Source organism: Rana temporaria, chromosome 7, assembly GCF_905171775.1.
Source record: "Rana temporaria chromosome 7, aRanTem1.1, whole genome shotgun sequence".
Lineage (NCBI taxonomy): Eukaryota > Metazoa > Chordata > Amphibia > Anura > Ranidae > Rana > Rana temporaria.
Window position 1 is genome coordinate 29,043,071 of NC_053495.1, and position 16,655 is coordinate 29,059,725.

Genomic DNA, 16,655 nt, shown 5'->3' on the forward strand with positions numbered 1-16,655 from the left:
GCGATACGACGGCGTATCAGTAGATGCGCCGTCATAACTCTGAATCTGCGCCGTTGTATATTTAAGCGTATTCTCAAATTGAGATACGCTTAAATGTTACTAAGATACAACCGCCGGTGCCGTCGTATCTTAGCTGTCTATTTACGCTGGCCACTAGGGGCGTGTACGCTGATCTACGCCTAGAATACGTAAATCAGCGAGATACGCCTATTCACGATCGTACGCTTGCCCGTCGCAGTAAAGATACGCCGTTTACGTAAGGCGTTTTCAGGCGTAAAGATAAACCACCAAAAAGATGGCGCAGCCAATGTTGAGTATGGACGTCGGAACCGCGTAAAATTTTTCACGTTTTACGTCATTTGCGTAAGTCGTCCGTGAATGGGGCTGGCCGTAATTTACCAATGAGTCTTTGTGGCGTAATTTGGAGCATGCGCACTGGGTTACGTCCACAGATGGCGCATGTCTGAATCTGGCTAACTGTGTCCAAAAGCTAAAAATAAAATACAGTTTAGGTTTCTTGGTCTCGGCAAGCATAGAATATTTTTGGAGCAAATTGTTCTGAAATTAGGTAGTCGGAAGATGTGGTACTATGGAAAGTGTGAGTGTTGTGTCATTTTATAATGTAATGTACTGATTGCTGTTTGCTTATTTTTCAGCCAATACAACTCGTATATTTGAAGGAACAAGGATAGTGAAAACTGGAGTGGTAAGTACATAAGATGGGCTAAGGCCTATGCAGTGCTAAGTCAATATAAATGACCATTGATCAGTTAACATGTAAAGCGTATGTAAACCCAAAAACAAAATAAATTCTGGTAGCTTACCCTCTATAAGCTTTTATTTTTTGCAGTTTAACCTGTTGATCCTGTCGGGGTGTCACCCTAGGGCAGTGATGGCGAACCTTGGCACCCCAGATGTTTTGGAACTATATTTCCCATGATGCTCAACTACACTGCAGAGTGCATAAGCATCATGGGAAATGTAGTTCCAAAACATCTGGGGTGCCAAGGTTCACCATCACTGCCCTAGGACAAGAAAGTGCCATATTGGGACTTGCACTTAACCATTACCTGATTGGTTGTTATATTTTATAGAACTTTCATTGGTTTTAATGAGGTTAGAGCTGACCTGTAAACTCAGGTAGCCTATAATTAAAGTGTCTCTCAAGGCCCATGTTTTATCCCTTTTAAAAAACCCTGCAAGTAAAGAAAAATGTATTTGCCTGAAATGCTCTCAGCTCCTAAGGTCCAGAGGGCTGACAGCATTCCGGGTTTTTGTGGACTGAATGGTGTCAGCCCTGCCCAGTTGACTTTGTTCAACTACTGAATCTCTTTCACTATCCTCATATCCACAACATGGGGACTCATTTTTTAACAGAGTCTGTTCATGTCAATGCTGCGTAGCTGTATTGCGACTTTAGGGAAGGGTCCTGTGCTACTTTGGTGCAATGCAGTGTGATTTTGTGGTCCATAGACTTCAATGAATAGTCATCAAAATCACATCTACATGCGTTTTTTGATGTGTTTGTGTGTGATTTGTGCTGGTTGTTAGGAGTTAGTGACTCATCCCTGCTCCCAGCACTGGTTCTTAACCACTTAAGACCCGGACCTTTAGGTATCTAAAGGACCCGGCCAGGTTTTGCGATTCGGCACTGCGTCGCTTTAACAGACAATTGCGCGGTCGTTCGACGTGGCTCCCAAACAAAAAATATATATCCCCCAAAAATATATAAAAAAACATACATACGATATACGTCGGCAGAATGGCACGGCTGGGCACAATCACGTACTTGTACGTGATTGTTAAATGCCCAGCCGTGGGTCGCGGGCGAAGCTCCGTGGCCGCGGGACTCGCGGACCCGATCGCCCCTGGAGTCCCGCAATCGGTCCCCGGAGCTGAAGAACTGGGAGAGCTGTGTGTAAACACAGCTTCCCCGTTCTTCACTGTGGCGCCGTCATCGATCGCGTGTTCCCTAATATAGGAAACCACAATCAATGACGTCAGACCTACAGCCACACCCCCTACAGTTAGAAACACAGATGAGGTCACACTTAACCCCTTCAGCGCCCTCTTGTGGTTAACTCCCAAACTGCAATTGTAATTTTCATGCATTTTTAATGCATTTTTTGGTGTAAAAATGACAACGGTCCCAAAAACGTGTCAAAATAGTCCGATGTATCCGCCATAATGTCGCAGTCATGAAAAAAATCGCTGATCGCCGCCATTAGTAGTAAAAAAAATAATAAAAATGCAATAAAACTATCACCTATTTTGTAAACGCTACAAACGCTAGTTTGCGCAAAATAAATTTTGCGCAAACTAATCGATAAAACGCTTATTGCGATTTTTTTACCAAAAATAGGTAGAGGAATACATATTGGCCTAAACTGAGGAACAAAGTTGTTTTTTTATATATTTTTGGGGGATATTTATTATAGCAACAAGTAAAAAATATAGCATTTTTTTCAAAATTGTCGCTCTTTTTTTGTTTATAGTGCAAAAAATAAAAACCGCAGAGGTGATCAAATACCACCAAAAGAAAGCTCTATTTGTGGGAAAAAAAGGACGCCAATTATATTTGGGAGCCACGTCGCACGACCGCGCAATTGTCAGTTAAAGCGACGCAGTGCCGAATCGCAAAAAGGGGCCTGATCCTTTACCTGCATTTTGGTCCGGCTCTTAAGTGGTTAAGGAGCTGGCACCCGCCGGTGTCCTAACAACGATGAGTCATACCTGCTGTCGGCAGGAGATTCTTCACTGACAGCAGAATGTAAACAAAAGAGCTTTTGGGTCTGGTATGGATTTTGAAGGCGACAGCAGGGATGAGTCACTGGTGGTTACGATGCTGGGTACCGGCTCCTATAGCCCCTCTTCCATAAGGAATGAAGTGTAATGAAAGCCGCACTCCATTATTTGCTCCTTTTGGTATGTTCAGTCATTCAAAAGGCATTGCCTACACATATATCTTCACTAGAAGATTCACTGCGTTTTGGCTTCAGTTTGCTTGTTATTCCTCTGAACAAGCCAGTTGTGGTCATTGAGTGGAGCTATCTGTGTATGCAATGCTTTATGCATGGCTGAATATTCAAAACCTGAGGAGCCATTTTGGACAGTTTTTTTTAATATACTTCATTCCTTACAGGTTTTTTTTTCCCACCTTCATGCATCCTATGCATTAAGGTGAAAAAACTTCTGACAGTGACCGGCCCCCCGTTTTACTCACCTGACCTATGGGAAGTGACTGCAACTGCCGATCAAAGGCAGGCTGTTTCCTCCTATCAAGCTGTTTTAAATTGTCATAAAAATATATATTTGAAATCAAATATTTATCAATTTTTGGCAATAACATGATGCGAGCTGGGTTTTGCCAGTCGCAGGCTGTGTAACGCCATTCCCACCTGTGTCTTAGAATATGAGGGAGGTGAAACCTCCATCAATCTACATGTAATATCCCACCCCCATTGTGTTTAGTGGGCATGGAGGGGAGGGGTGGCGTGGGCTGTCATTTGCCACTAAGTATATGCCCACTCAGTGACTCTATAGTCACATGAGCTGCTTTGATGTGATGGGGAGAAAATGTTCAGTATAGAAACCCACAAAAAATTGAGCATGTGCAGACTTGCCACCGCAGCTCTGCAAAATGCTTCGCTGCATTGGGGACTTGGACAGAAGATGGACATAAAGAACAGCAGGATCAACCAGGGTTTTTTTTTTTTTTGCAGAATACAGAAAACAAATCTCATAGTAACTGAGAGAGTATGAACAGCATGTAATACACAATTTATTAGTTTTATATGATGTGGGTTTAGTGGCACTTTAAGGTGGTCAGAGTTGACTGTAGTCCATATTTGATGCACACATTTGTATAGATCTATGTGCACACTGGTGACCGAGAGCTGTGAAAATATTACATAGAAAGATCATCTACGCAAGGATGGTCTTGGAGGTGTTGGGATCACATGGATAGTTAAGTACTGTAGCTTATGATTGCCAATAAACAAAATCATTTACCTCTTTTGACACCTCTAAATTGATAAAAGGGGAAATCTAATTTGCTTTGGAGCTCAGTGCACTGGGCTGTGATTCCCATTACTGAGCATAAAAAGCAGTGGTTCTCAACTCTTGTCCTCATGACCCACAAACAGGCCAGATTTTAAGTATTGGGGAGATGCAGACGAGAATACTGCAATCACTTAACGGAAATACATTGCATTATAGTGTGGGACCCTGCCTCTAATGACACAGTTGTGGTGGTGGTGGTGGTGGTGGTGCTTTGACCCCCATCTGTTTGGTGGCAAGCATGTAGAATAGTAAATAAATACTATTACTAATTCTTCATTTGACAGCCCCCAGTCTCTCCAAGGATAGAATCATAATGTGGGACCCTGCTTCTACTGACATTGTTGTGCTGGTACATTGAACCCCCTTCTTGCTGTGGATCTGTCTGGTGGCATGCTGTTCGCTCACAGTAGATTATCCCCCTTAATAAATACCATTATCAACTTGATGATGTTGAGATCTTCCTCGTACAACAGAAAAATAAACATATACCAGCTAATAGACAGTTTAGTCCATAGCGCTCATTGCAGTCCAGAGCAGTCATAATAACAGGCAGCATTTTGTATCCAAGTTTTGGTTTGGACCTTAAACTCTGTGTCCGGAGGAAATGAATTGAATGTTGTTAGGAAATCCGTATTTCTCAGCCCGTGCCAATTTTTTTTTTTTTTTTTTAATATCGGCTGCACGTCAGCGAGCGAAACATTCTGCGCTGTATATGACACAATAGTGACATCCGGTGGTCGCAAATATAAATTAAAATTTGGGCTGCAAAGCCAGGTTTGCTTTTGTTGTTCAACCGTAAACACAGGCAGCCATTTTAATATCTGCAGTCTTTTTTTTTTTAATGAGACTGCATAAAGGGCAATGTACCCATGCTTTCTAACAATCTCATTTAAGGGACATTGCAATGCCTGGAAGAATTCAGCAGTGCTGGCCACTTTTTCATAAAAACGTATTTGGACATGTTCTATATTGTTCAGAGTATGTCTCTAGTGGATGAGAAAAGGCTGTCGAGATTCTGTATGGATGAGATCAGGGTAACATTTTTCAGTAGACGAGAGACTAATATAATAATATATATAGGGAAAGAGAGATGGCTGCACCGAAAGTAATGCAAAAGTGGACATAACTTTTGTTTTAACTTACAGAGGTCATTCAAGTTGTTAGAGTAGGTCTTCCTCTGTAGTAACTCTTCTTTTTTTCTTTCTTCTTTTTTTTGATTGTAGGTAAATTATGGATTCCAAGCATAAGCAACCTGCCATCATAGAGTTTTTGGCGAAGGAGGGATGCAGACTGTTCGACATCCACAGAAGACTACAGAATGTTTAGGGAAATGACACATTGACAAGGGCAATGTGCACAGAAGGACGAAGAGGTTTAAATGGTGTCATCTATGTAAACATTCTGTAGCCTTCTGTGGATGTCAGAAAGCCTGCAGCCTCCATTGTCAAGAACTCAATGAAGGACTGTTGCTTGTGCTTGGAATCCTCTATCTGCAAACGAAAAAGAAGAGTTACTATAGAGAAGAGTTAAAGGATAGATTCACTTTTTAAAAAGTAATGCTCACACATTTTTTTGCAGATAAGGTTTTTTTTAGTAACACGGAAAGGATAGCACCATCGATCAGCAGATTGCTGATTTGTAACATGTTACCAAAAGAAAAACTTATCCTTTAACTATACCAACATGTGAAAGGTACTAAAAAGAAAGTTATGCCCACTTTTGCACTGTGTGTGTGTGTGTGTGTGTGTGTGTGTGTGTGTGTGTGTGTGTGTGTGTATATATATAAGGACCTAGTACAGTAGTCATCAACCCTGTCCTCGGGGCCCACTAACAGGCCAGGTTTTATGTATTACCTTGGGGAAATGCAGACTAGAATACTGCAATCACTGAGCAGCAAATGATATCACCTGTCATGTATTTCAGTTATCTTGCAAACCTGCCTGTAAGGCCGGGTTTACACTGGTCCGACAAACGTTCCGACATTGGGAACTCATGTCGCATGACGTGTAAAAATAAATGTTCTCCTATGAGAGCCGTCTTAACTGGGACCGACTTTGAAAATGCTCCCTGCACTACTTTGGTCCGACTTTGATCCTACTTCAGCCCATTGAATATCACTGAAGTCGGATCAAAGTAGGATCCTTGTCCTTACCATCCGACTTTTGACATCCTACATGTGATTACAGCAGCAGTAAAAGGAATTTATCTAACTCTTGGATTGTTTTGATTGGTCAAAGAACAAGTCAGACTATCATAAAGTCGGACCAAAGTAGTATCCTATTCATGAAAGATGGATGTAGGACCGATGTCGCAGAGCAAAGTCGGATGAAAATAGTACTACTGTCGTGTAGTATAGTGTGAACCCAGCCTTAGTGGGACCTGAGGACAGGGTTGATGACCACTAATATAGTAGATGCAGAAATGGGAAAGTCTTGGGCGCTTAAAGATTTTCAATAATTGATAATCTTTAAGCACCCAATAGTAAGTGTGCATTTAAGTTTAATACCTAAAGGTACTCTCCAGAAAAAGTTTAAAATGAAATTGAATGAGCGACCTGCTGAGTAATTGGAGTATGAATTAGGTATAGCTGTAGTACAACTTGTACATCCTCATTTCTTTTGCTCTTAATGATCCTGGAACCACACTTGCTGGTGATGCTTGCATACTCACTAATAGGGTCCTTGCTGCCTCATACACACAGATTAGAAATAAGGTAATACAAGTTTCTTGAAGCTATTCATCAAGTTTCCTGCCTTGGCAATGTGAACGGGTATAGGTGAAGGTGTACAGTATAGGCGTCAGAAATGTACACTCCTATTGATCCTCTAAAGCAGGGGTCTCCAAACTTTTCAAACAAAGGGCCAGTTTATTGTCCTTCAGAATTTAGGAGGGCCGGTGGGCACAGAAAATGGCCTGGGCCCAGCATCAGTGAGAATATGGCCTCAGGGTTGGTGGTCAGGAGGAGTAGTGCCCCTATTAGTAGGAGGCATAGTATACCCACCATTGGTATAAATGGAAGACAGTGCCCCCTTGTTGGTGTCAGTGGGAGGAGTAGTGCCTCATATCAGTGGGAGGAATAGTGCCCCAAGGGCCGGATAAAGGCTAACAAAGGTCCACATCTGGCCCTCGGACCACAGTTTGGAAACCCCTGCTCTAAAGAGCTGTGGGTATTTGTTCTACAGCAGACTATACAAAACATTAGCACAGTTGCTGTTTGATCCCTTTTGACCTTGTAAATATTACGTTACCATTAGAAGTACATTGGTATGTGTTTTATAAGGTTAAAAAAAAAATGTTTTCATCCTTATAGATGTCAAGTGAGCTTTAAATTTCTCAGTTTCCAGCCCAGTTCACCATTATGGACTTGGTATACACACTTAGTTTCGTTTTTTTGCTCAGCTAGCGGGCTAAACAGAAAATACAAACGGATTTCCCCCATCCACACAAGCGAGGTGGATGGAGGAATCCTCCCCACTGCGACGCTGTATTCTGACAGCCGATTGGCTGCAGCTGGTGATCGTTGAAAGTTTTCCAGCGTGGCTGTTCAACAGAAGTCGATCTAAAGCCTCATACATACGATCGGATTTCCATCAGGCAAATCTGTGGAATATTGTGCGAAGGGCGTTGGCCGTGAATTTGTTCTGCATACAGACGGCAGAACTTTTTCATCCATTATACATGTTTTTTCAGCTCTTTAGCTCCACCCTTTGGGCAATTTCTGCTAATAATGTGCTATTGTTAGCATTGGTTCGGAGAGTGCGTGTTTGTACTTTGGATTTTATTCCGACAGGCTTGTGTGCACACGATTGGATAATCCGACAAGACACATTTGTTGTTTGAAAATTTGAATGCATGCTATAAAATATTTGTTAACAACAATTGTCTGATGGAGCATACAAACGGTCTGATTATTTAAAGCCTCGTACACACGATAGGTTAACCAGAGGACAACGGTCTGAAGGACCGTTGTCCTAGGTTAACCGATGAAGCTGACTAATGGTCCGTCACGCCTACACACCATAGGTTAAATAACCCGATCGTGTCAGAACGTGGTGACGTAAAACACTGCGACGTGCTGAAAAAAACGAAGTTCAATGCTTCCAAGCATGCGTCGACTTGATTCTGATCATGCGTGGATTTTTAACTGATGGTTGTGCCTACTAACGATCGGTTTTGACCTATCGGTTACCAATCCATAGGTTAATTTTAAAGCAAGTTGTCTTTTTTTTAACCTATGGTTAAATAACCTATGGGGCCCACACACGATCGGTTTTGACCGATGAAAACGGTCCTTCAGACCGTTGTCCTCTGGTTAACCTATCGTGTGTACAAGGCCTAACAAAACCCTGCCGTCACACACTTGTTGGAAAATCTGATTGTGTGTTTGAGGCTTAACAACGACTTCTTTTAAACAGGGAGGACACACACACAGATTGGAATTTGGACAGATTTTGATCCGTCTATACCCACCTTTACAGAGTATGTTCATTTATGGTGTAGAGGGGATGGTCAGATGTCCTGTAGTCCAAATGAGCATTGAGCAACCTTGGATTTTCATGCTGCATACATACAATACAGTGAGTGTTGTCAGGAAATGTGTTGGTGGCAGGATCACCAGGTGAAATGAAAGGAAAATAAAAGTAATGCGGCCATCACGTCTTGGCTCTGGTAAGCTGCAATATATTACATTTTTGTTCTTGGGTTTAGATACATTTAATAGCGTAATGAACTCTTTCGCTTTTTGCCTGGAATTGTTTTTTTTACATTGTTCCCTGCAGCAGCATTGTGAACGTTTCACTTACAAAGTCAACAAAACAAATCTAATTTGGTCAGAGGTGTCCAAACTTTTTGCATTGACTGAAAGCTCCTGGGCACATCTATTCATTATTGCTAGCCTACTGTGTCATTGTACTTTCAGGGTCATTGGAAGCTTCCTCATGCCTGGAAACATACAGTGGCTTCCAATGCATCTGTACATTTGTGTCAGAGCAGCCAGCGTGATAACATCCTACTTAGGCTGCAGTAACTTTATTGTGGTAATCGGGCCCTTGGGATGGAAGTTTGATGAGAGGTGTCTCTTCTATTTAAATTATATTATAAAAAGCCAGCAGTTTCTATGGTGACTTGTTTTGTTTTCAACACAGAATGAGAGTGTTTGGGAAAAGCCATTAATCGGGAAACTGTATAGAAGTATGATTTCAGGTACTGTACTGACTTCTTGTCTTTGATCTTTTCTCTAAAAGCCTACTGCTTCTCCTGCTTCTTCTGCTGACATGGCTCCAATCAGTTCGGGATCATCTACCTGGACTTCCTCAGGCATCCCCTTTTCCTTTGTTTCCATGGCTACCGGGATGGGCCCCTCTTCCAGTGGGAGCCAAGCTACGGTGGCCTCTGTGGTGACCAGTACTTTGCTTGCGGGCCTTGGGTTTAGTGGTGGTGGTTTACCTTCTTTTCCTAGCACTGTGTGGCCTACTCGCCTCCCTACTTCCTCCTCTGCCAGCAAACAAGCTGCAAAGCCTGTTGTTTCTACCACTGAACCTTTGCCATCTACAGGACCTGACAGTGATGCCTCTCCCACGAAAACCAGCGAGGGGACGGAAGATGGGGATAAAGATGAGAAAGGAGAGGGGGAAGAGGGTGAGCAGGAGGAGGAGGGTGAAAAGGACAATGAGAAAAAGGAGAAAAGTATAGCCACACACTCTTCGGAGGCACAAAACCAAACTGAGTCCACCCCAACTACCGCCAGCACTGGTGATTTGCAGGACACTGGCGCCAATGAAACTTTGACTGACCCAGAGAACAAACAAAATACTTCTTTAATAGATGGCAGGGACGTACCTGCTGGGACTCAGGAGGTCCCTTTACAAACCACAGTGCCCTCCACAGAAGATTACAATTTGGATCAAACTTCATATGTTTCGACAAAAGGTGGCAAAGACTCGGACAACAGACTCATCACTGTTTACCCAGGTTGGTGACTAGCTCTATGGTCTACGAGGCTTATCCAGTATCTCCTGTGTCCTTAATCTATTGACTTTTCTTACTGAAAGAATGTTTCCTTTGGTCAGAACTCCTGTACATAGAAACTAACCTTTGATCAGAATTCCTGTACATAGAACTAACCTCACCGTTCTGTCTCTTAACATTGCTCACTTTTTTCCTTTTTTGTGTCTTAAGTTTTCTGAATTTCTGATTATTATTTATTTATTTTTACTTATATGCAATGGGTACATTCCATTTTTTTTAATTGACTCTTTGTTTTTGGGTTAAGTAGGTTAAATTAAGGGTTTTGTAAATATGTGACTTTCAAATGATGGTTTATGTTAAGGATCCCTCCGATCTTGATGGTTTTCAGCTTTGCACACAACATTTTGGTGGTCCATTTTAAGCCTGTACATGCAGTTATTCCATAAATATACATAGTAATGACATATTATGCAGCTCCTTCTAAAGTGCTCAGTCCTTGTCCTAGATACCATAACAACCTAATGTTGTGATTACACATGGACATAAAATGTAATATGGCAAAAAGCCATTTCAGCTAGCAGTATGTTTTTGTAAGAAACCCATGTGAGCATGGGGAGAAATTAAACTTCATGGGAATTGATCCTGAACCCTAGACTTGGATATGAATGCCAACTGCTTAGCCACGATGCTATAAAAAAGGAAAAAAGCACGTTGGTAATAGACGTAAGTGTTCAGTTTCTAGAGAAATGCCTCTCTTAAATACAGTATGTCTTTGCTTAAAGGGTATGCCCACTCAAAATTCAGCCTGGTGGGCAAAGTCAACCCCAAGGTTCTTATGCATCCTGGATAGGTAAGGGTATGCCCACTCAAAATTCAGCCCCAAGGTTCTTATGCATCCTGGATATGTAAGGGTATGCCCACTCAAAATTCTGCCTGCTGGGCAAAGTCAACCCCAAGGTTCTTATGCATCCTGGATACGTAAGGGTATGCCCACTCAGAATTCAGCCTGCTGGGAAAAGTCAACCCCAAGGTTCTTATGCATCCTGGATAGGTAAGGGTATGCCCACTCAGAATTCAGCCTGCTAGGCCAAAGTCAACCCCAAGGTTCTTATGCATCCTGGATACGTCAACAGAGAGATTTCCCTGTCTTAATTCCCCACTCTTCCTGTCCAGCTGGGAGTTCTGGGCGTTCTTCCCATCTTTGCTTGTTAAAGTTCCTTCAGTTTGCATTCTCCATAATATATAAATAAACCAATCAGAACCCTTTTTAAAGGCTGCAGTAAATGTGTAGACCCAGAAATTGAAACACATAGATAAAGTCAGAAATTGTCAGGTTTAATTCTCCAGCTTCTACCAATATAAGTTTTGGGTGGACTGAGCCTTTATGAAGATATAAACCAGTGCCCATAACATGGTAACCCACATCAGCCATCAGAAATCACTTGTTTTAGTAACAAAAGCCATAGAAGAATGATCACACATGCAAAGGTGGACATGTGGCCAACGTTTGTATTTTTAGTCTTTTTACTCATTTTTTTAAAAATAATTATGTCAGGTTTCTGAGACTTGTGGATAAATTAATACCGTTTATTTATAACTTGTAAACTTTTACATACCAAACAACGCAAGTGTTAATAAACTTTCATCATTGCTCTATAACAGAAATTGTACTGATCTTTAAGGAGGTTTGGAAAGTGGTCCAGCAGTAAGAACATTCCTTTTTTGATTTTGCTTTATAGTGGAATTCCGGCCAAAACCTTTATTTTGCTTTGGAATGACTGTGAAAATGGCTAGTGAGATATTTACTGCCGTCTGTTTACCTATTGCAGAGACATCCCCTGCATTTCTTTTGTGTTAGCAAGACGGGAATTTAGGGGAAAGCTCTTCGATGGAGGCATAGGAACACTTTGTTGCCATTTTTCCAGGAATCCAGCCATTTGTAAAAAGTGCAGGCATACTATAAGTTAAGTCCAAGGGGTGCATGGCATCTCCTGGGCTTATCTTGATTATTTATATGTGACAGGTTTATGGCTCAGCTGGAGGATACACAAGACACTCTGGGCACTGGGAAAGAGGGGTGGGAGAAATACAAATCCCTTCCCCCTATGATGCCCATTCAGAGAAACCTTTGTATTTTGGAATGAGTTTAGATAATACAAAGGCTTCTATGATTGGGCAGGGGGAGTGTGGGCATAGCAGCTGCTGTGACTCTGCTGTTGAAGATGCATAAACATAAATGATCAGGGTCAGGCTCTGAGTAATCCACCAATAGCCATCCTCATCCTCCGGGAGTACTATATACCTGTCAGATATTAATAACAGAGATAAGTTCAAGAGATGTCATGCACCTCCTTGGACTCAACTCATAGCATGCCTTCACTTTTTACAAAGAAGCTGAATTCCTGGAATTGGGATTTACAAATTTTGCAAGGTTTCATTCTTTTTGTAACTGTTGAGATTTTCCTCAATTTACTTCTGGTGAAAGGAAAGAAAAGCATGGAAAATCTCCCCAATGGAGACACAGACAACAATTAAGCCTTGTTATGTTTTTATGTCATTGGTACTAAAAAATAAATACCAAAAAGATGTCCTACATTGACGCCCATACCTTGACCTTCGAATATATAGGGAATATAGACACGAACAGATTGGAATATAGATACAAAAAATCTTGATGTATCACAACAGTGTAGAATGTTTTATAATGTCAACATAAAAATCAGCACAAGGGAGATAACTTACAATTAGTATGATGTGTCCCTTGTGCTGATTCTTCTTGGTTTCGTCCTGCTCTGCTCAGCACTAATTTAGTTTTGGTTAAAGAGCAGTTAAATAAACATTTATAAATGCATAATTTCCTTCAAAGTTTTCATTATAAGATCCTCCTTTTTTTTTACCCTGAGTGTGCCCAACACTGTGCTGGAAGATTAATGGCTGAACACAATTTTCAGGTTCACCTCTGGAATCAGCAAGGGACCAAAAATCTGAAGGAGATTTATAATGTTCACAAAGAGGCTTTGATGTTTTTTTATAGTTTTACTACAAGGTTTCCTGATCACTTAGCAAAGCTTAATTACTCATGGGTGGGGTTCTTATCTAATGTCAAACATCACCTCTTATATAAAAAAAACAAAAACATTTTTTGTCATCAAATTAATATAAGTTTCGGTTACATAAAGGATAACTTCAGGCTCGATAATGAAGTTCAAATGCATTTGCAAATTCTTAAATTTTTTTGTGTATGTGACTTGGATTATTTGCAATGGTGTCGTGTTAATACTTTTGTATAATGTGTAAAAAATTGAGTATTTCCAGCAGATGTCAGTAAATGGTCATTCCTTTCACGATCCTTTTAACAGCCATGGGTTAATTGTGAACACCAACAAGAAGGTAACACTTGCTACAGGCAGGAACAACGTCACCCACTTGATCAATTTAAAGATGCCCAGTATAAAAGTACGTGGACCATTCTCCAAATTATTGAGTGCAGGTCTTCCCAGTGAAGGGTACTGTTAATGCTGCAGCATACAAAGACATTTTAGATGACTGGACACTTGTATCTTTGTGGTAACCATTTAGGGAAGGCCCTGTTCAACCACGACTGTGCCTCTTTTAACCACTTGCTCACCGCCTAACGTACTTGTACTGTGGTAGTTCAGCTCTGTTGCGCAAAATAACGTACCTGTACATCATTTCATGCAATAGCCACTGGAGGGGTGTGGAGGTGCGATAATGCGCTGATTGGACCGAGGGGTAGCCAATTACATAGTCCGGCGGACCCGATGTCTGCCGGCCAACCTGCGATCATTCCAGACAGAGGCAGAACGGCGGTCTTCCTATGTAAACAAGGCAGATTGTCTTTCTGACAGGGGAGAAGATCTTGTGTTCAGGAACACTGATCTGTCGTCACCTAGTCAGGGAAACTCCCACACAGAAAGCACCCCCTAGTGACACATTTAACCCTTTGATTGCCCCTGATGTTAACCCCTTCTTTGCCTGTGTCATCAGTGACAGCGCTTTTTTTTTTTAGCACTGATCACTGTAATAGTCACTGGTTACCAAAAAAGTGTCACTTCGTGTTCGATTTGTCCGCCGCAATGTCAGCGAGTCCCGCTAGAAATCGCTGATCACCACCATTACTAGTAAAAAATAAAAATAAATACCCCATAGTTGGTAGACACGATAACTTTTCCGCAAACCAATCACAATACTCTTATTGGGATTTTTTTTTACCAAAAGTATGTAGCAAAATACATATTGGCCTTAATTGATTTGATTTTTTTTTTTTTTTGGGGGGGGGGATATTTTTTATAGCATAAAGTAAAAATTATATATATTTTTTTTTTCAAAATTTAGTTTTTTTTTGTTGGCACAAGAAATAAAAACTGCAAATGTGATCAAATACCACCAAAAGAAAGCTCTATTTGTGGGGAAAAAAGACATCAATTATATTTGTGTACAGCGCCGCATGACCGCGCTATTGTCAGTTAAAGTAACGCAATGCAATATCGCAAAAAATGGCCCGGTTATTTAGGGGGTAAAACCTCACAGGGCTGAAGTGGTTAAATAGGTCCCCCGTTTCTGCCCAGTGGGACTGAGTGCCGGAGAGTGTCATGTTGGAAATAGGAGATGGCCAGGGCCGATCCGCCCTATAGGCTCACTATGCAAGCCGCTTAGGGCCCCGCAAAGCTGCGTAGGGCCCCCCAAATTGCGGAGGGCCCCGCCTGGTGAGAATTTTTTTCGGCCCCTCACCCCCCTTCTCAACTTGCTGGCTGCATGGGAGAAGAGGTAAGAAATCAGCCCCCCCCCCCCCGCTTCTCACTTTAATGTAAGATGTCATTTCCGACAGCAGAACACCTCCTCCCCCCGCTTCTCAACTTTAATCTTTAATGCGACATGTCATTTTTCGGCAGAACACCCCCCCTCCCACCCGCTTCTCAACTTCAATGTGACATGTCATTTTTCGGCAGCCCCCCCCCCCCACCCGCTTCTCAACTTCAATGTGACATGTCATTTTTCGGCAGCCCCCCCCCCCCCACCCGCTTCTCAACTTCAATGTGACATGTCATTTTGCTTAGGGCCCCAGGGTGGTCAGGATCGTCACTGGAGATGGCATTTGTCAAGATATCACGGGCACTAATTTCTTGGCTTAGAGGAGTAGTGGCATGCACAGGGAAATTTTACATTTTCTAGCGTAATTGTTGGGTAATAGATGTACAATAGGTATTGTTGATCTGAAGACGTCGGACCTCCTTGAACACTTGGCCGCTCGGCAATGTACTGGAGCACTCAGTTAAATTGAATCTGGTGGCTGTACGCCGCCTCCTGCAGAAAATCAAGGAATTATGAACCCAGGTGCGGCGCGCAGAGACTTTAAACAAGGCATAATAGATGTTTTTATTGGGAGGAAATGCACTGTGTTCTGGTGACTGTCCAGCCATTTATTTTCTACTTTGTCATTAGAATCTTTAATGCAGAGAGATACATCATTTTAATGCTGAAATATTGTTGAAACGCTTATGAGCTACAGAGGTCAACTTTCAGACAATCGGCAACTTTACAGCCAAGGAGAGTCCAGCCAGAGAGCAGCGCATACCCGGCACATAAATACAGTGTATGATCTTTTTCTATTAGTTTATCCATTGATGTGATTTATTCATAGAGGTGGATAAGAACAGGTTATCAATCTCAACACTCTGATGTCAGATCCACAAAACAGCAGCCGGGACTTTTTTTTTCTCTGGAATTGTATCTGTTACATAAAACAGAGGCTTTAATTCCATTTTCAATTGTCTTGATTTTGGTAGGACAGGGAAAGGACCGATAATTGGTGAAAAGTTCACTTTAACCACTTGCTTACTGGGCACATATACCACCCTCCTGCCCAGGTGAAATTTCAGCTTCCGGCACTGCGTCGCTTTAACTGACAATTGCGCAGTCGTGCGACGTGGCTCCCAAACAAAAATGACGTCCTTTTTTCCCCACAAATAGAGCTTTCTTTTGGTGGTATTTGATCGCCTCTGCGTTTTTTTTTTTTTTGCGCTATAAACAAAAAAGAGCGATCATTTTGAAAAGAAAATCAATATTTTTTACTTGTTGCTATAATAAATATCCCATTTTTTTTTCTTAAAAAAAAAAAAAAAAAAAATTCCCTCAGTTTAGGCCGAAATGTATTCTTCTACATATTTTTGGTTAAAAAAAAAAAAAAAAAATCGCAATAAGAGACTGGTTTGCGCAAAAGTTATAGCGCCTACAAAATAGGGGACAGAATTTTTTTTTATTATTTTTAATAGTAATGGCGGTGATCTGCGATTTTTATTGGGACTGCGACATTATGGCGGATATATCGGACACTTTTGACACATTTTTGGCACCATTCACATTTTTACAGCGATCAGTGCTATAAATATACTCTAATTACTGTATAAATGTGACTGGCAGGAGAAGGGGTTAAATGTGTACCCTGCATAGTGTTTCTAACTGTGGGGGGAGGGGACTGACTGTGGGAGGTGACCGATCTGTGTCCCTATGTTCAAGGGACCCAGCATCGGTCTCCTCTCTCCCTGACAGGACGTGGATCTGTGTGTTTACACACACAGATCCACGTCCTTGTCTGTGTAACCGGC

The 16,655-nt window shown here is 41.7% G+C and overlaps 1 protein-coding gene across 5 annotated transcripts in view; it reads left to right on the forward strand.

Annotated features, from left to right (window-relative positions):
• PTPRG (protein tyrosine phosphatase receptor type G) overlaps positions 1-16,655 on the forward strand; it is a 634,330-nt gene that overhangs the window by 457,085 nt on the left and 160,590 nt on the right. For 4 of the 5 annotated variants that reach the window (XM_040359115.1, XM_040359118.1, XM_040359116.1 and 1 more), the window contains exons 11-12: positions 657-706; positions 9,306-10,032. In XM_040359115.1, coding sequence (XP_040215049.1) covers positions 657-706; positions 9,306-10,032 — 777 coding nt within the window. Of the gene's footprint in view, positions 1-656; positions 707-9,206; positions 9,265-9,305; positions 10,033-16,655 lie in introns of all 5 variants that reach the window. The other variant, XM_040359120.1, reaches the window with a different exon arrangement.